The sequence below is a fragment of the Convolutriloba macropyga genome, chromosome 3 (assembly GCF_964194025.1).
Source record: "Convolutriloba macropyga chromosome 3, txConMacr16.3, whole genome shotgun sequence".
NCBI lineage: Eukaryota > Metazoa > Xenacoelomorpha > Acoela > Convolutidae > Convolutriloba > Convolutriloba macropyga.
This window is the reverse complement of record NC_134470.1, coordinates 76101069-76122395: the sequence shown is the minus strand read 5'-3', so window position 1 is coordinate 76122395 and position 21327 is coordinate 76101069. Positions and strand designations below refer to the sequence as shown.

Genomic DNA, 21327 nt, shown 5'->3' with positions numbered 1-21327 from the left:
TTAGTAAAGACTTGAGTATGCAACGTTCTCTATTAAAACATTCGAATATGAGGAGTTAATTGCGAAACAGTCTTTCGATTTATCCTCAGAATTGCATGTATGCAAATACGAATTGTTGTTCATTTTGAACTCCGTCCCCGAGATATTGGAACAGTACAGAAATATTAAACAAACAAACTTTGTTCCTCTCCCAAAACCAATATCAATACCTTCTTCACTACAGAGTGCTTTGTACTTCCATTATTACAACGACTACAATGCAGTGGGAGTACTGATCAGGTTCGGAATTCGTTTACCTAACGCATATATAAAGAAATTTCATTTCAAAAATGGAACATTTTCCAAGATTGATCTGAAATTTGACGAATTGGAAAAAATTTTTCAAAGCTTGACATTTTTGGTAAATTATGTCACTTCATATCTACTAAAATAGACCATTTTAGGTAAAAGCATAGTCGGAAACCTGTACGTATCCTTCACTTCCGACCTTGTTAGGAAATTTTACCCAAATTTGGATTTGAATTTCAGTTCGTCCAGAAATTTCAAGCTAAACATCACTTTATCTCATAAAATCTTCCATCTTTGGTTACTGTTGTCTGATTGGACAGAGCACACTATATATGGAGGTTGTTGATTTTGACTTTATCATTTAATACAACTTCTCTGAAAACATCATCGCTACTTTCTCACATAATACTAACTACTCCTCAACATTTTATCCTGCTATCGAGCTCTAACATTCACATTCTTCTTATTAATAAATCCTACTTTAGTTCTAACTTTTGTTTAAATCTAATTTATATATTCTGTTTCCTTCCTATCCACTGGTTACTTTTATCACGCTCTCAACAAGAATCTTTTGTTCCATTCTCATCACTTTCTAACAAAAAGCTCTTCTATCAGTTAATCCAAAATGGAGTTCACTGTTCAAAATAATAACCTTCTGTACTCAGTTTCTTTCACTGAGGATATTGCTCGGATAGGAGTGCGGGATTTATGAAACGGACTGTATGAATCTGTGATCACTTTACTCATTCCTGTGTGGCACATTTTTGAGCACCAGCGACATTAGTTTGATTCATATCATCAGGGACAGGTTCCAATCAAAGAGAATCAGCTCGGAACTCACGCGATGGGACACGAAGTTACTGTTGTTAGCGGACGCCACTATCCTAACGTTAATGGATCTGATTTCGCCGCCAACTACGTAGCTGGAAATACTCAGTACGCATTTCCTTGGGAGGGGCAAATTCCAAACAGCTGGTTCACTACACCGGAGGTATGTCAGGTATCAAGCCCGGAGTTGGAAAATAATCTTCTCCAAATAGTGTCAAGAGCTCATAGTAGAGAACATAGCGAGTTGAGAATCGATACCAGTACCACCATGTCATTTAACGATCTGGAAAACTTTGATCCTGCGCAGTACTATGGATCTACTGACATGTCAACTACACCCTCGATGACAACCCCTTCGATTGAGGAAGGAACAGCTCACAACCCTATCTTTTTGAGTGATGTACCTAATACCCCAGTCACTGTTCAGCCAACGCAACTACCTGGTAGAATTGAGCGACAAAGAAGTTTCGGTAATGAAATTCAAAACTTGCCAGAATATGTTATTGAAACTCTTTTTGAATGAATTCTATGTTCAATTATGTAAACTATTTTTTATTTGTTCGTAAAAATAATATAGGTTTTGAATAACTTTTAGGAGTTTCGTATTAAATTTACATTTTCAATTTTATAATTTTTAAACTACTTTTTTCAAGTTTTTCAGAATGAAAGATTAACACGAAAGGTTACTTGATAATTTAGGTACTTGGTTATTATTAAAAATTTGTTTTTCGACAATTAAGAAAAATGCCAAATTTAATTTTGATATTTAAGAAAATTGTCGATTTTATTTTCGATATTTAACAAAAAATGTCGAGAAAAAATTCGATTTTTAAGAAAAAATTACTGTTACAAATCCGATTTTTAAGCTGCAAGAACAGATTCAAAACTTGCCATTTTAAAAATGATCAAAATTTTTGTTTTTTGCTTAAAATCATATCGTAAAACTAAGAAAAATAACAAAAAATTGCACACTTTGTACGCACAATTTGGTAATATTTTTGATTTTTAACGAAAAATCTGAGGTTCTATTTTTGACTTTTAACAAAAAATTGTTGTTTGAAAATTCGACATTTAACAAACAAATCGACTTCAAATTTCGACTTTTAGAATATACAATAGATTTAAAACATTTTAGTACAAACATTTTATTACTTTCTAATTTCAAAGTACAACATGGGTTTATCAATTATTCCAAGATCATCTAGTAAACAATCAACAATTTTATTAATTCTCTCTCATACTTTGAGTTCTTAAGTGACTGAATTCGGTCGAAGAAGGATGATCTCAATGTTTGTGTGCTTGCATTTATTTGCTCAGCTCTCAGTAGATGTCTCTTGAACCTTTTTCTACTCAATATCTTCTTAGACACGCTGGGTAGTTTTTCAACATATTTGTTTTTCGAATTATGTTGTACCGCTCTCTTCAACTGAGTAAAAACAAGTCCTGCTTCTTTCATTGTGTGACCAAAGAACTGATGTTTATATAAGGAGTGTAAGCAGTCCACTGTCTGATATTGAAAAGATAAATCATCCAATTTTTGGAGTAATTCATTAATGGAAGATGAAATGAGAATTAAGTGATAAGAACAATTTTTCAGAGGACAAAAAGTGTAATTGTGAGACGCAACAGAGTCTTAATTAGTAAGCAAGTAAGGTTTATAATCCTTAACCAATACGCAAATGAACAAGGCTTTCTCACAAATTTTTTTTTATAAAAGTAAGTAAAAACTTGACACATAACTGCTGCGCTTCTGTGACCAAAGTGATTTTGGAGTGATTCTTTTAAACTGCCGTATAGGGAAGTAACACAATGCAGTTCAAACGCAATGAAAAATTCATTTGCAAAACGACACAGTTCAAGAGACAGCAGCTCAGAAAAATCCGTTTTTTTACTTATTCTAAATATTTCAAACACTATTACTCGCTAATGCAACAAAGACGTGCTAAACATCAAGATAAACTTGCTGCTCTAGTTCAAATGTTTGCTCAACTTAAAATTTCGGAGTAAGTTTCCTTATACGGAATTTTTGTTGCAAAATGACGCAATTGATTTTTCCATATTTGGAAATGAAAGAAGGATAATGACATCATTACCAAATAAAGTTGATCGGAAACAATAGAGGGAGTAAAATTACAAGTCAAATCATTCAATTAATTTCTCTCTGTCAGATTAAGTTGATAAAATGTCTCTCTCTAAAGTCTCTCCGTTTTACTTGAGCGCTCCGTCTATGTTTACCGATTCTCAACCTAAAACTGCAACTGATTCGGTTCCATTTTATATAGACTTTGGTTCTAACCCAAAAAGATTTGGGAGATTTACTGTGTCCAGAATTTTTAAAAACGGACAAAATTATTCCGAACCAACTTTCCAAGTCTTTAAAAAAGATAATTCTGGAACATTTGAGAAGTACCAACAACTTCGAATTGGAGATTACAAATTCAACAAATTCTGTTTCCTCAAGAACAATATCCTTAATGGGGAATTGGAACTGAGTGAGCACCCGACTCAATTTGATAAAAACCCATGTATGGAGGATGTGCTGCAACGATGTCACAAAGTCAAAGAGGTCAGCATAGGACAAAATCGACGAATATATGTGACTTTCATTCAATACATTCAGTAGAATCCAGCCTCCATTTATGTGCAGATTTGACTCTTTTGTCGCACAGAAAACAATGAGTTCTAGCAGGTGACTTATGTCAACTACACTTTGACGAATTCAGGGAACCAGTTCAAAATTTGAATGAATTTTCTAACATTGAACACTGTACTTTTCAATAATAATTGTTGTGAGATTTTGTAATATGTCTTTGTCTTCTCTACAATAATTTTTTCATTTTAAAAATCTTTGATCTGAGAATGAGTTGGGATGTTGGTTGCTCAAGAAACATTTTTTGAGTCTCATAGATAAGTCAAAAGTTTTTCACATTAGACTTCATTACGAACTTAAAAGATATTCCTATACTGTTCTTGAAGCTCAAAATTTTCCCAAATTAGAAAATTTGGACAGACATTCCCAAAGTTCAGAATTTAAGTGGGTTATTCACAACGGATTACGCATTACAAGTCTTAAATATCGTTCAGATAGACAACAAGTTACCATTTCACAACATTGTTGGAACGGATATCAGTGGAGTTTTCTGACAAATATTGAAATGAAAAAAGAAGAGTACGAGAACTTACTAGAGCATCTCCCTACATTTTTATCTTATATTGAAAAGTTTAAAACTTGCATTGACATGGATGAAGGAACGCAAAGTTGATGGATATTGTCAATCTTGTCAACATATTCAATTGTTACGGAAGCATCCTTTCAATTTTTTCCGAAAAGGAAAAACGCAAAAACTGTTTTTAGCGGCCTGTAAAATTTGGGACGAAAATATAAATTTGGAGGAAATTAACCAAAAATTTCCTCATTGAGGACTTGTTGGTTATGGAATTTCCTTTTTAGACTTTTTATTTGCTAGATTGAAAGTTTTTCGTTTATATGCTATACTACACGATTCTGCTGGAGCGGTTAAAGCAACTTCAAACAAAGGTCCAGAACACTGTTACATGTTACCAAATTTTCCCAGCACATGTTTCTTGGGACATTTAACTGGGTTAATCTTTTGTGTCTTTATTAAATTTTATCATCCTCAAATTTTCAAAATGCTAGACTCCTTATTATTTTTGTAATAATTCAACCTAGAAAAAAGAATGTCTCTAGTTGTATTTGATATTGAGTGCATGGAAGGGAAAATTGTCTAGGAGTTGGGTGTTTTCAAGGATGGAATTGTATTGGGATACAGTTTCCTCCCACCCAAAGACTATAAACCTACTTTTCGATCAAAGTGGAACACTAAAAATTTACATGGGATTAATTGGAACAATGGAAAACTGGAATACACTGAGTTGTCATCAATCATTCACCAACACTGTTCACCTAAAACAGAATACTTTGCAAAAGGGCTAGAGAAGTGCAACGTCCTCTCAAATAACTTGTGTAAAGATGTGGAGAATCTAGATGATCTTGATTTTCCAAAAGTTTCCAAACTTCTCAACAACTCGGATACTGACTGGGATTGTAGCAATTATCCGTATCGACACAAAAAGACATTTCACTGTGCAGAGAAGAAAGCTTTTGCTTACGGAACTTGGACTCTAGGTTTTTTGATAGCGTATAATATTTGTAATTTCTATTTGTAATTTCTTTTTATAGTTGTGATCGTTTTGTAATTAATTATTTTTATTTTACTATTTTTGAAATCAGAGAAAAGTCGCAATCCCAGTTGGAAAAACTGATTTTCCCTTAAAAATAAGGTATAAATGACCGAGCATACAGATAACGGTTTAATTTTAGGTAATTTTGTCTTTGATGATAATAACCAGGAACGAAAATTGTGGAAATGTTTGGGACAGACTTGTAACAGATCTCTTGTGGTTTTTTGTCTCAATTTTTTGTTATTTTGTTAATATTAGCGTGCTGTATAGTAAGAATAACTCTTGCCAAAACCTGTGAAGAAACAACAGATTGGATTGCTATCTTATCTAGTACAGTCGGTTATATTTTACCTTCTCCTAAACTATGAACAAAATAATTTCTACTAAGGAACGCATTTTTATTTCATTGGTGGGATCAAGCGGGTCTGGAAAATCTCATCTTATCCATGATTGGCTAATTATTGGAAGTTTTCAATCCGGTTTTGATAAAATTTACTATTTTTATTTACCTTATTAATCACTGTAGGGACTAATGTTTAAAAACATTAAGAACATTCATTTTATTCAAGGAGTTGACTTTGAGTTCATTCAGAGTCTACCCAATAATGGAACAAAGTAATTGCTGATTTTTGATGATTCTTGTGAGGAAATCTAAAGCTCGAAAGAGTTTGTCAAAATCGCGATAGCTGGAAGACACAAAGGACTTAGTACAATATATATAAAGCATAATCTTTTCCATCAGTGTAGGTTGGGAAGAGACATTGAGTTACAAAATACTCATATAGTTTTATTCAAGTCTCCTAGAGATGTTCTCCAGATTAACACTCTTAGTCAACAGCTCGGGTTAGGATCACAATTAGCAGATTGGTATACAAAAGCTACTTCAATCCCTTATGGTCATTTACTCATTGATCTGACTCCGAAAACAGTCTACTCTCTTAGATTTTGCAGAAACAGTGGTTCTATTCCCACTATTTTTTTCTCCCTAAAACGAAACAAGAGATTACTTTTTTGAACGATGAACACACAACATCTCTCTACGCTGATAACGTTCCAAACGTATTCCCAGAACTTCAAGAAATCGTTCCTAAGAAATTGTCCAAAAGATTTCATTCAGTTTCTAAACGAATGCATAGTAAACCTTCTCGGGGGACAACTACAGGAAATACAAAAACAAGACGTAATAAAGTACAGAGACGATACTCATCAACTCGTGCTGAAAAGAACCGGAATAAATAAAAGAAGAGCAATTTTAACTTCACGAAAAGGACTAGAGCTCGTATCAATTTTGACACAATCTATCGTTAATCGATTGTCTTGAAATGGAACAGTTTGTTTTGATTCCTCAACACCTTTACGAACAAAAATTCAAAGTGAAAGTTAAAAAATGGACACTTTTGAGCAGAAATCATTTTCTGTCCCAACACATCTGAACCCTAATTACAAGGAAATCAGCAACAAAACCAGATCATTAAAGAACGAATCAATTGTAGATCAAACTTTAAATTCACCGCGAGTCAAGCTATCTCTCAACGACACAATTTTATTAGATGGAAGAGATACAGAAGTAGCTTTTGCAGATTTTATTTTTGCATTAAAAAGAAAGAACGTTGATTTTCTTGACATATAATACACAATACTTGATGCTACCGGAATAAATCCGCAAAAAGTAATAAACAAGGATGCCAAAAGCAAAGACAGAGGGAGCTGGATTCCTTTCAAAATCTGAAAAAGCCAAGCTACAAAGACTGTATAGAGATGGAAAAGCCGCATATGGATCAATAAAAAATCTACAAAAGGCAAGTGGGTTATCCAAAAAAAAGTTGCCTACTTTCTGCACAGTGAAGATTCCTACACAAAGTATCGTCATGCAACACGATGGATCGTCATGTAATGGAGTGAAGTATTTATTAGTATGTGTTGACGTCTTTTCCCGCTTTGTTCGTGTGCAGCCAATGAAGTCAAAGTACTCTACCGATGCAGTTGTAGCTTTCAAAAAAATGGGGCGTAAAAAAGTATGCCAGCGAAAGTATGGGTTTATCAGGTAACAGAGTTTAGTGGTGCGTTTCGAAAGTTTTGTGCGGACAAGAAAGTCAAAATTTACTCTGCTAGAAGTGAAACGAAAGCTGCTGTAGCAGAACGAGCTATAAAATCTTTGAAGAACACTATTTATCGCAATATGGAAGAAAATGGTGACAAATACATGAAAAAAATGGATTCCTTTCTCAAAACTATGAACACAAGAGTTAATCGCTCACCAGGTAAAGCTCCAAAAAATGTAACAAACAAAGACTTTTTGTCAGTTTTTTACAGAAACCCAATTAACCAATATAAGCGACCACGTTTTAAAATGGGTGAAAATGTTCGTATATCAAAAAAGATATTCCATTCAGAAAACGTTATAAATCTCAGTTCACAAATTAAATACTCAAAATTGTTAAAGTTGCTACTTTTAAACCACCAATCTATGACCTTTTTGGAGAACAAGGTGGTGAAATTCTGAATAAATTCTATGAACAAGAGCTTTCAAAGTGTATCATTTAAAGATGAGTTCTTTCACTGTTGAGTTGGTTTCCAATGCGTCGTTTGATTGTTACCCAAACATTACACTAAGTTCTTTCACAAATTTTCTACCTGAACAAATTAATCTTGATGGAGAATGGGAGGTAGCGATAACAGAACTGTCGTATCCCTCATGGTACGAGAACATAACAGAGGGTAAATTCTTCTATCTAGATAAAGCAACACCAGATACATAACCATCGGATTAATACACACTTGATCCAGGTCTATACCCCTCAATCTCTGATATTGTCAATGAAACTAACAGAAAAATTCAGGAACGTGAAAAATATGAAAAAACGCCAATCAAGTTACACTTTAACAAAATTACACAGCGAAATTCTTTGAGGCTTCCTAATCAGAACTCTTTACTTGTCATTTTTAGTGCCGATCTTTGCCATGTCTTTGGATGCGAAGAAGCTGTTTATGGTATGGGTGTTTTCATGAGTGGTGCTGGTCCACTTTTTCCCAAGTTCTTTTTTGACATTGTACGAATACACACCTTAATGATATATAGTGATATTGTTGAATACAATATTGTGGGTGATACAAAAGCTGCTCTTTTACGATGCATTCCGTTCATATCAAAACTTAAGAATGGGAATATCATCTCAACGGGACAATACACGAATTATCAAAATTTTCCAAAATTACAATTAAAAAAAATTCTGAAAAACTCATTCCACAGCATAAAACTCGAGCTCCGGGACTCTTATGGTGAAAAAGTTCCTTTCAACTCTGTTAGTGCAACAAGAGCGGTAATGTTTAGATAAACTTCAGACAATCATTTTTAGATTTAAATGTGTAGAAAATGGTTGCTGATAGTGATTTACCGTATTTTCGTGGTTATTCAAGACAGAGGGGAAGAGGATTCGGAGCGTTAGCACAAACAATTGGGAGGACGGCTATTTCAGTCTTGAGGAGATATGTTGTCCCAGCAGCAAAAAGAGTTGATGCTGATTTTCTTGATATAGCTGCACCAGAAATTGAAAATGTTCTAACTGGAAAAAAAATTCAAATCTGTGGCTGCAGATGTTGGAAAGAAAACATTACGTAAACAGCTAGGTGGTGGAAAAATTAGGAAACGTCGCATTATTCGAAGAATTCCCCGAAGAACCAGTCGATGTCGTCGAACTAGAAAAGATATTTTTTCTAAGGTAAATGAAGACTAGATCAACAAACGATAGCAGTTTCATTATGGTCACTTTACGAACTCTTGCGTGGAGATTTTTGACAAAAATCTTGTTTTGGAACCAATTGAATCTTCTCACGTTCCAGAAGGAAGTTTATCCCAGTACTTCATTGGATGAAAGCAGCATTGAATTCAAGTTTGAAACAGATAGAAGCATATATCTTGATATGAGAGATATCCACCTTCAAATCAAAGTTGGTTTACAAAAGGGAAATTGTTTGATGACTTTATGAAAAAAGACGAGCATGGAAAAGCAGATATGGGAATGTCTTTCATAGATGATGATTTATATTATCTAACTCACGTCAACAATTTATTGCACTCGCTCTTCTCCAACTGTGAGGTGTATCTGAACAATCAACAGGTTTACAACTCAAATGGTCTCTATGGACACAAAGATTTAATTTCCAATGAATTTAACGCTTCCACAAGAAATAATGAAGGTATTTTGGCTTGCCATGGATATGAATTTGAAAAAGAACCCAGCGGTTTTGAGAAAAACCCTTTTATAGATCGAGAGGAAGAACTTTTGCTGAAAAATGGAACTACTTATTACGGTAAATTAACAATTGATTTGTTCCAATGTGAAAAGCTACTGCTTCCAAATACAAAAGTTAGACTGAAATTGATTCGTGCAAGACCCAATTTTTACATGATCTCCTACAATCCTCACGTCTCCCTTAAAGTTCTTGACTGTTGCACGCACATTTATTATCCCTTCAAGACGGAATCAGTTTATTCAGGAAAGTGTTTTTAACAATGCTCCAATCAGACGAATAGCTATTGCGATGAACAAAAATTCAGCATTCACAGGAAATTTTCAAGAAAATCCTTTCCATTATCAGAAATTCGGTTTACGAGAACTAAGAACTGTTCGAGGAGGTAGAGCCATAGTATCAGTTGATACCACCAATGACTGTAGGGCATATGTAACAACAATGAAAGCAATGAATTTTAACGAAGCGATTCCCGCGTTACCAAATAATCTATTTCAGAACCATTACGTGCTTGTATTTGATCTCACTTCACTTCAAGATGCTGGAGAAAATATTCATTACTCTGAGCTCAGCGGTGAAAGTATCCGATTAGAAATGTTTTTCGACCGCCCGCTAAGAAGCGTGACAGAATTAACTGTCCTAGGAGAAAGGATGTCCACTGTTCAAATTGATCAGTTCGGAACGGTTGCTAAAAATGTCTAAAGATTTTTGCTTTGACGAAAATTTTTTCATATTTTTTTCAGTTTTTTATGGCTTTTACATCATTTGTGGGTTATATATTATCGTTACCCAGTTGCCATTCTCTTCACAAAATAATTTCTTAAAATGAACGATAACGGGGGGGGGGGAACAAATTCAAACTTTTTTGTCTAAGTTCCCCTCCTAATTTTTCTGGTACTTTTGTTTATAATTATTTTTTTCTACCACAACTCCCATAACAATTCTGTTGACAAAATTAAAAAGTCAAGCAAAGTTTTATTAGAGCAAAGTAAAAAGTCCAATGATTGTTGCTTTTTTGAAGAGAATGAGTCTTTTCAGCTTGACTGTACAGTTAGAAACCCGTGTGTTAATGGTACTTGCGAAATAAAGCAAAGAAAAATTGTTTGTCATGGATAACACTTCCCTGAGACAGATTATTGATCGAATCGCAGAACCCAAATACCGCTATATTGGATCGTTTCCAGCAGATTGTGTTCCAAGACTACTCACATTCAGCTTTGCTATCATCAAGACTTCTCCGAGCAGTGAAGCTGGAGAGCATTTGATAATGATTGCTCGACTCAATCGAACTTATTACTATGCTGATTCTTTGGCTCGTCCAATCATAAAAAACAAATTTTTGAATAAACAGTATTAGAAAATGATACAACAGTCAGTTCAGCAAGATCATAATTCAATGATGTTCATTTTGTTCATGATGTTCACGTTTTAAACTTTATAAGTAATTATATGTGAATTAGATAAATTTAATTTAAAATAAGTCGAAGTGTAATAAAGTCGACAGTAATTTTTTTCTAAATTCCTTAATTCTTCGTTAGTTACTCAAATTTTTGTTGTCAAGTTTATTAACTAATCGGCTAAATGTACTTTAATACTCTTTTCTTTTGTACTAGCATGATGTAAACGTTTGAATAATTTAGTATTTGCATGTACTTAATTTGTACTGTGTCTGTTATTTTGAACTTTTCAATTCAATTGTTTCTTTTATTTAACATTTTTCCAAGTTATGAGCGCGTAAAAGTCCACTAGAACTGTGACAGTCCCAGATAATCAAGAGGTAGTTTCGATCTACCGACCTCTGAGTTATGAGCCCAGCACGCTACCACTGCGCCATCTTGCTATTTAGGGTCAGCTATACCTAATCTTAATACATTGCGGCGGCTATACCTAATCTTAATACATTGCAGTGGCTATACCTAATCTTAATACATTGCGGCGGCTATACCTAATCTTAATACATTGCGGCGGCTAGACTTAATCTTAATACATTGCGGCAGCTATACCTAATCTTAATACATTGCGGCGGCTATACCTAATCTTAATACATTGCGGCGGCAATACCTAATCTTAATACATTGCGGTGGTTATACCAAAAAAATGTTGTAATTTACTGCGAGGGGAATTATCAGTTAATGCGCGCTGCCTGTGCAACTCCCCTGCGCGCTGCATTCATCCCTAAATGACCTCTAAAATCACGTGACCAGTGGCTCCGGAAAATCACACTCATCTGCTCCTACCTTACTACTCACCCCCTGGAACACAGGTAGGCGCCCCTAGATTCTATCCATAATCTTAATACATTACTGTAGACCTGCTCAGAAAAATACTCGTATACCCTATCTTAATACATGGGGTCTACACCCCCCCCCCCCCGGGAGACTTGCTCACCCTATTACTACTCACCATTTTAAGCTCTAGCCTTTTATAAGTTGATAGAAATCCTTACAGGAACACTTCTCAACAAACGAACAACCTGAGAGATCATTATAACAGTCCGTATTTGAAAAAAGTGCCAGTTTAAAGCCCTGTCACATAAACAGATAACTGTAGAAGAAGGAAAGCTTATCTGATCAATCACTTTGTGTCATAAATAAGGAAGCAATATCATTGGTCCTAATCCGACTTAAAACAATGATGAATTATCATTTCTGATATGAAACCAACGCTGTAATGATTCCCCTTTGAACTGAACTAATGTGCAGTGTTAACCTAATAATTTAAATTTAATAATAATTTAATAAATTAATTACCCCAATGCTAAATAAATTAAAAAATTGTAAAATAAATCAATGAAATTAAAAGCACCATGGTGGACTATAGGGGACTGTAAATAAGCAAGATCGTGCTGTTTTCGTACCACCCGATTGTCAGAAAAATATTAGAATGTATGTTTGATTGAGAAATCTAAAATCAGATTTGGGTCTTTATCAGAATACTTTTTGTGGGAAATCATAATGCAATAAATTTCTCTGACACATATTAGAGAGTGATGCGAACGATTCTTAATCATTCTGTTGAAATTCAAGCACAAGTTCTCTTAAAAGGTCATATTTTCATTTTCCTGATTTTACATCTTGAAATTGCTAGGCCTTTTAAGTACCGTACACATCAACTCAGTATAGTTTCAAACCACAAATTATCTTCTTGGGACTTAGAAAAAGTTCCGGCGCGAAGCATCCTGTATAAAAACTATGTAGTGTACGGAACGGCGCAGTCAACTTACTATTTCAGTAGGAAGACTCTTTTGTAATAGACTTTTGTTGGAAAAATCCTACTGAGCACCCTACATTCCGTTAAATAAATATTGACATTTCAAGCTCAAAAACTGGTCGTGTCGCAAAAATTAAAAAAAAAACGTTTTTATCGAATCCTGTCAATTCTACCTAAAATGATTACCTTGGAAAAAGTCCATTGAAAAAGCGTTGTTGCTTCCGTAGTACATACCATTGGAACCCAACTATAATGCAATAGATTAAAAAATTAGAATGAATCGGCAAAATAAATGATAAAAAGACCAGGAATGGGTGTCGCGCCTAGAGGGCGACCCGGACTGAACGTCAAGTCTTATTCAGTTATAACTCATTGAATTTGAAGGTGTTGTATCAGTACTGTGTCAGAGCTCTGATAATGTCACTTTTTAGATTTCGCACGTCTTAAATCAAGTCCTAAGTCTTGGCAGTTCTTGAGTCAAGTCTTGGCCAAGATTTGACAAGTCTTGCGCAAGTTTTGGCAGAGACTTGACAAGTCTTGGATCAAGTTATGAGCACAGTTTTTTTGTTGGTTCGCTTCCGTTCCACTTTTATCTGCCCATTGTAACAAATTTTGATTTCGCGGTGAATATATGGGACGGGAATTCTGATGTTGGTATATGCTCTTTCCAGAATTAGTTTAGTCAGGTTAGCATGTTTCTAGTATATATTTTTCTACCATTTTTTGCTAATTTAGGAAATGCATTGAATATAAATAATTTTTTCTTAAATGTCTACTTTGCCTAATTACGTATACATCAAGACTTCTCAAGTCTTGGTCAAGACCTGTGGCAAGACTTGCCAAGTCTTAACCAAGAATTGATTCAAGACTTGACGAATCTTGGCCAAGTACTGAGCAACTCTTGACATGTCTTCACAAACTATAAACTTCAGATAAGACGTGATCAGTGCTGATTTGTCAATTCAAGACGTGGATTTCAATGGAGAAGTACTGATCAAGACTTGAAAAATTTTTTCGAGAACCATGAATTTCAGTTGAAATTGGCGATGCGCATGAAAAGTTTAAAAACGAGATTGGGAACCAAAATACGTTGACTATTTAGAAGTGAGAACCCGCATTTTGTGAGCGATCTCTATTTAGAGCGGAACGGGGGCGTCTAAAAGAGGAAAGATCTGAACTATAATTCATTAGAAGTTTAAATATTTGATAATATCTTCGTATATATTTTTCATTGCCAACATGCTGGCTTATGAAATTCAATGAGAAAATTTAAATTAGGCTATCAACACAGAAACGATCATTTGCTCTCAAAACTTCAACCGAAAACTTGCGCCCTGGATGCAGACTTATCACCACATAATGCAGTTCACGTAAGATTGAATTAATTTAAGGTCTATATAAGTAACTAAACTCGTATATATTATCTAATTTTGAATAGCTCTGAAACGGTGCTGCAACGGGCAAATTGCCTCCTAGCATTCGTTCAGCATGACGCTTTCTACTCTAATTTGATTAATTATTCGAAGCCTGAATATTTGGTACTGAAAACAAATTTATTATTATTATTATTATTATTATTTTTATTATTATTATTATTATTATTATTATAATTATTATTATTATTATTATTATTATTATTATTATTATTATTATTATTATTATATTCAGTGTTGGATTTGAACAAGTTTGGTGTTGAAATATACTTTGTGGTCACTTCAGGAGTCGGTCACCATGTGTTGTAGAATAAAAACTTTGGTTACTGTAGGCTAAAACATTTTTTATTCTTTTGTGATAGAGGTAGTCGCTGATCGTCATCAGAAGACAGCAATTGAAAGTGACTTTTAAGGTCGTTTTCAGATGTTCGTGAGCTTAATTGTAAAATTATTTTGAAAACCCTGCGACAAAGTGTGTCAGTTGACTGACAATTACATTCAAGTTATACCAGTTTTGGAAAAATGGAACACAAATAATAAGGATATTTATAAAATATTTTGGACACTGGGATAGAAAAAGTAAAACCATTAAACGATCTTGACAGTTGGATTAGTAGTTGTCGAACTGCAATACGAACTGTTTATTAATATTGTGCTCATTAATTGAAGACTATAGACCAAAATAACCAATTTATTTGGGGGGGGGGCACTAGCTGTTAATGTGAGCAGTCAATATATAGGATATGAAAAATATTTTTTGTTTGTTTTTTTAAAAACTTTTCTTTTTTGGCACCCCGCGAAGCAGACAATCTGTGATCCAAATTTTTGACGCGACATTGGCTTTAATTTTAGTCTACTTTTTACTTCACGTCAGCAGAAAGTTGTAAGACTTTGTAAAAATGGAAATGTCGTACAATAGTATAACTTCACGTTTTCATTTTAATTTATATGTCTGTTTATTAGTTATAACTATGGTTTGCGTGTTTATAAGCTTTACACGACCCTCCTTGTCAATGTTCAAATTTTCAAAAAAAATCACATTTTCGACAAATATTGTTGAGACGAAAACTTTCGACCCTGAAAAACTAGGTGATCGAAAAAATGAAACTGCAAACCAAGTGTGGAAAATTTCGAATGAGACAATGGAACGAGATCAACAAAGCAAAAATTTCTCCGATGCTCGAAAAAATGGACACTCATTAAAAGTTTCAGTGGCTCAAAATCAGATTCGTTTTGGGGATGAAACTAGATATGTAAGTAATTTTTTGGTGAATATTTCTTTCCAAGAACCGGAGAGAGTTTGTGCCTGAACGAAAGGGTTTTGATGGCACCAGCTAAGATTGTGGAAAGGTATGTTCGGATCCTTTTTGATTAATCCGGAGAATGCCCTCCAAATTGAGAGCCCAAAAACCTAGCTTTTAAAAAGTTTTTTGATCAGCAAAAACGTCAGCTGATGAAACAGCAACAGATCAATAGATCGCATGCAAAAAACGCATTAACCTCTACAATTTAGTATCAATAACAAAACTTTCTTTGGTATCAAAAAAACGCAAATGAAAAGAAAGCAAAGTCACTTTTCATTTACGTTTAGGTTTTCGTCTTATGTACCTGACCTCAGAATTCGTTTCCGACACCGGTACGTTCGAAGACCGCTATAACTATTTTTGATAACTAACTTGGGAATCTTAACTCAAAGCAAAGTGAGAAAATAAAATTATATGATCTTTCATCAAAATCAGAATTATTTATCGCAAAAGTTAAGATTTAGAAATATAACGGATCCTGTGCGTTTTGTAATTTCTTGCCTCTTTTTTGACTCACAATAACAATATCCATCACGGCAGAAAACATTGGGACAACATTTGAAAAAATTACCCGAGGGCAAACAATTGATCCGTTCAGGGTAAGTTTAATTTGTCCGATTCAATTGCCGGCGCTCAAGATTCTCACATTGCATAATTGAAACGTCTGAACGTGTTAATTCAAAAACGAATGGTTTTTAATTTCTGTCAAAAATAGCAGACTTTTAAAAAGTTTGTCTTTCAAAATTCTCTTGTCGACTCATAAATTCATCTTATTAACAAGATGTCCTAGTTCCTTCATAGTCAGTCCTATCTCTTTCTCTTTGTACTACGTTGTTTTAGTTTTTTAGAGATTAAGGTTGATTTTTTATTACCATCAAAAATTTCAAAATCTTATTCACGATATTTGCTGTTTTTTTTCTGAATATGTTTGTTTGTATGAATTGATAGCCAGTGGGCAGAAGCAAACCTTTAATTAGTTTCAGGGTAAAAATTGAATTACTTCAATTGTAATTTACCTCTTGATATTATAACTCGAGTAACCTTATTTGAATTTGATCTGATTTTGCATTCTCAGTTTAGACCTCTGAGCGAGTGCAGACGTCATTTTTTTTTACTTTTGCGCTCATTTTTCCGATTTTTTTTGGCAAAATTAGTTTTTCTCTTGATAAATTTGATGTTTTTCAACTTGGGAAATTGTATTCGAGTTGATTTCAATGCTATTGTTTCGTTTAATCGATCGTTCATTCTAGTGAAATAAAAAAATGATCTCTTTGGTTTGAAAAATTTTTATGCGTTTAAATTATAGAACAGACACTATAAGCTTTCAAAATATACCCCATCTGTTAGCCAAAGATGGATGTCTTAAATTTTTGACAATTGTCTGAAATTGTAGGAATATGATCAAAACTTTGTAAAATTTTGTCCTCTATGTGGCGAAAATTTGTAAAATTTTTGAAAAAGTAAATTTTCCTAATTTTTTATGGTAATTGTGCACGCAGAGGGTTGCAAAAAGATATTACCTATATGACTCCGTAATGCCTTCAAAGAATTTAAAGTTGGGCTAGCATGAAATTCTCCAATTTTTTTCTTCAAAGAACGTTGTAATCAACACTATTTTAGTACTGATTTATAACTCGATGCCACGCCCCATCATTATGTCAAATTAAAACATTGTTTTGTTTAGCTTTACAATTATCACTACGTTTGGAATGCGAATAGGCCCCCCATATGGATTCAAAAAAACACTGACACCCCCTGCAATGATTTACCTCCGGAGATAGACAATCAAATCAAAGTACTCATCATAGTCATCTCACAGGCACCAAATTACGAAAGACGTCAGATTCTACGAGACACGTGGGCATCCAAAAAGAACTTATGGAAGAAATCGTATCAAACCTATTTCAAGGTTGTTTTTATTGTCGGGAGAGACGCGAGAAACGATTCAGGTCTGCACCTGGAGCATAAAACATTGCGAGATGTTTTACATGTCGACATTGCAGAAACCTATCGTAATTTGACCTTGAAAAGTCAAATGGGCATCGATTTTGCAGTCAACGAGTGCTCGAACTTCGATTACGTCATCAAAACTGACGATGACATGTACTTAAACGTGAACAAAATTGCCCAATTTTTGTCTGAATTGCCCGAAACGGAACAAATTTACGTTGGAAGATGTTTCAGCAACGCGCCTCCCATTAGAGACAGAAACAGCAAATGGTTCATCAGTAGACGCGATTATCCCAATAAAACTTTTCCCACATTTTGCACAGGGGCAATGTATATTATGAGCATGGACATAGCCAAAGGTGTTCACATGTAAGTTTTCTTCTCATTATGAGACAGCACCCCACCAAAAATGTACTATTTTGTCCATTTTACATCTTAAATTACGTATAAAAGCACAACGTATATTACCTATCTTAATACAAAAAACTCCCTACATTGCAGATAGAGGGTTTTAATTTTAAACTCAGACAAGAATGGTTTTTCAAAACCAATGTAACGGCTCCTCATATTCTGAGCCAGCGACCCTGTCGATTAAAGTTTACCATTTTGTCAATTTTGTCTCTTTAATTACACAAAACGTATTAAGATACATGTAAAAAGGGGCCTTGCAGAGTGAGATATGGCGAGAAAGGAACGATAATTATACTAATTGGTATATATTATTAAATGATAAGCTACAGTACATTATACTATAAAAAAATTGGTATTATAGTATGCAATAATTGTCTACAATTTGTCTACAATTCCGCGAAATAGAGCAACAGTGTTTAGCTACTCGATTGGTAGAGGCGCCTGCCCGTATTGTTTTATTAAAACAGACTGAACACTAAAACGATAGCGAAGCTATACTGACCACGACAAATGTTCAAAGAAAACTGACCAATAAAAAAAATCACTCAAATAGTCTTTTTTGTATTGTTTTAATTTTTTGTCCAAGAAAATTGTGATACCTATGTATACATAATAATATGAAGAAACTCATATGTGGACTAAATTCCAAAATTACCCTCTAATTTTAATACTGATATCATACATATTATAACTAAAGATATGATGACATTTATTATTCACATATATAGATATTCCCGCTAGTCTACTAAATTATTTCATAGGTTGTTCACACTACTTATATTTTACTAATCATATTCTTTCTTAATCTGCTGAATTCAAGTTGCCTTTAAAAACGCTCTTCAAATTCAAAAGTCAAACTTAGCCTGGATTCGCTTAGCGATTCCATTCAGTAAATTTAGCAAAGTTCACTTTAAAACGGATTCGCCCCGCGATTCCACTGTATAAATTAGTCAACGTGTTCGCAGCGCGGATACCATTAAAATAGCTAATCTCTCAGCTATAACATGGTTCAGTCAGCACTAAAAGACAGCGGCAAATCTCCACTCGGAATTCAACCCTTTTGGGAGAAAGCAACTCTAGAGCACCCTCTCCGATGGGAAAACTGGAAGACACAACTCAAATTGGCGATTCGCCCGCGAAGAGATTGTAGTGGATCTCCTCCTTGCCGACCCTCCTGGCCAACAACAGTACCGGCCCACAAATACAAAGCGAAGGTCGCAAACGTAACCGGACTCAATTTTATGGTTTCTCGGAGGCGGACATTTCCCCAACAAGCTCATTGGCATCTACAAGTTCCTCAAGAACAAAGAAACGAAAAAACTCTCTACCTCGAATTCGTTATTATGAGTATGAACAAGAAGGGGAAATGTCAGTATGGGATGCTGAAAATGAAATTCAGTGATTAAAGAATAGTAAAACTTTGCAAACTGTTAGTAAATGTTTAAGTTTCAAGTCATTCATGTATTCGCCCTGCGAATCCAAATTTAGTTTGTGTTTCATAATTTATTTGTTACATTCGTTTCTCAGTTCCAGTTCACATTATCCATATGCATATCTGACGTCCTTGTCTTTAAATTTATCAATATGCATTCGCGTTGCAAATCCATAAAATTATACATTTTCATTTGTGTATTTCAACATTCGCGGTGCTTTTTGACCCTATGTTTATGTTAATTTCAATTTTTGTTCTTTCGTTAATTCAATTTCATCAAAATGCATACTTTTAACTTATATGTTTTGTTTATAAAATTGTAAATACATTAAAATTTTTTCCTGTCATCGGGGTAATGTGATACCTATGGATACATAATTTTATAGAGAAACTCATATGTGTACTAAATTACAAATTACCCTCAAATTTTAATAATTATATCATACATTTTATAACTAAGGATATGATAACTTTTATTATTCACATATATAGATATTCCCGCTAGTCTACTAAATTATTTCATAGGTTGTTCACACTACTTATATTTTACTAATCATATTCTTTCTTAATCTGCTGAATTCAAGTTGCCTTTAAAAACGCTCTTCAAATTCAAAAGTCAAACTTAGCCTGGATTCGCTTAGCGATTCCATTCAGTAAATTTAGCAAAGTTCACTTTAAAACGGATTCGCCCCGCGATTCCACTGTATAAATTAGTCAACGTGTTCGCAGCGCGGATACCATTAAAATAGCTAATCTCTCAGCTATAACATGGTTCAGTCAGCACTAAAAGACAGCGGCAAATCTCCACTCGGAATTCAACCCTTTTGGGAGAAAGCAACTCTAGAGCACCCTCTCCGATGGGAAAACTGGAAGACACAACTCAAATTGGCGATTCGCCCGCGAAGAGATTGTAGTGGATCTCCTCCTTGCCGACCCTCCGGCGCATGTTGTTCTACCTCCCGAACCCGCCCATGAAGTTGGTGTTGACAATCCTACAGCACAATAGGATTGAGAAAGGCGCATTTGAAATGAACAAGCAAAGACAGCATGGAAGAATCACTGTTTACGTCTTGGATCTGTAGGCGTATTATGCCGAGACAAACCTTGGAAATTTTGTGATCTAAAAGCATCATCTTTGATGTATTTGAGCCTCGGAACAGAAGGACGACGAGTATTCAGTTCAAAAAATTTGGCTGTTAATCTAGATCAAATTTCAACTAAAAATATCTGGGATATCTTAAACAAAACTTTCATCCGAATTCACAATAAAAAATTCGATCGATATCTCTTCTTGACGCGAAAGCAACAAAAAAGTGAACCAATTGAAAAATTTTATGGCCATCTTAAAGAACTTTCCGAAAACTGTGATCTTGGAGAAAAGGGGAGATACCAACATCAGAGATGTCTTTGTTGCAAATATTTAAAATGAGGATATTCAAAAGAGCTCCTAAAAGAGACGGCGGAACCCGATAAAGCTTTGACAATTGCAAAAAACAATCGCAAATGCTACTCCCTATTCAAACATGAATTCCACTGCCCGGAAGAAGCCTACAACATGCCATTTTTGTGGACTTAGCTGGACTTTGGAACATCGTAACAAATGCCCTGCTCGTGGAAAGAAATGTAATAATTGAGGTATCGAAAATCACTTTGTGAAGCTTTGTCAAAAACCTAAGTCTCCTAATTCCTGCCCAAAACCCAAACCGCGTGTCAATAACGTTGAAAAAGAAGAAAATGAAACCGATGATGGTAATCAAATGTCTGCCAATTATGATCCTGATCTAGAACCAAACTACTCATCGGATGAAGACAAGTGTGTTGCATCAGTATCTTCAGCGGATTCTACAACTCCTTTAGAATGATTTAACTTTCCTGTGGAATTTGGAAATACAGCAACAGATGTTTTAATGGATTCGGGCAGCGGTTGCACGATGATAAATGAAACCATGGCAAACTCTATCATTTCCCAAGACCCAAATTCAAGATGGATACGCGAGGCGGCTTCCAAGCAATTGAA

The 21327-nt window shown here is 34.5% G+C and overlaps 1 protein-coding gene across 1 annotated transcript in view; it reads left to right on the top strand.

Annotated features, from left to right (window-relative positions):
* Positions 1-21327, top strand: part of LOC142336465 (cytochrome P450 1A2-like) — a 69288-nt gene that overhangs the window by 41117 nt on the left and 6844 nt on the right. Inside the window, exon 7 of the mRNA XM_075385319.1 lies at positions 17202-17836. Within this exon, the coding sequence (XP_075241434.1) occupies positions 17202-17836 (635 nt within the window). The remainder of the gene's footprint in view (positions 1-17201; positions 17837-21327) is intronic.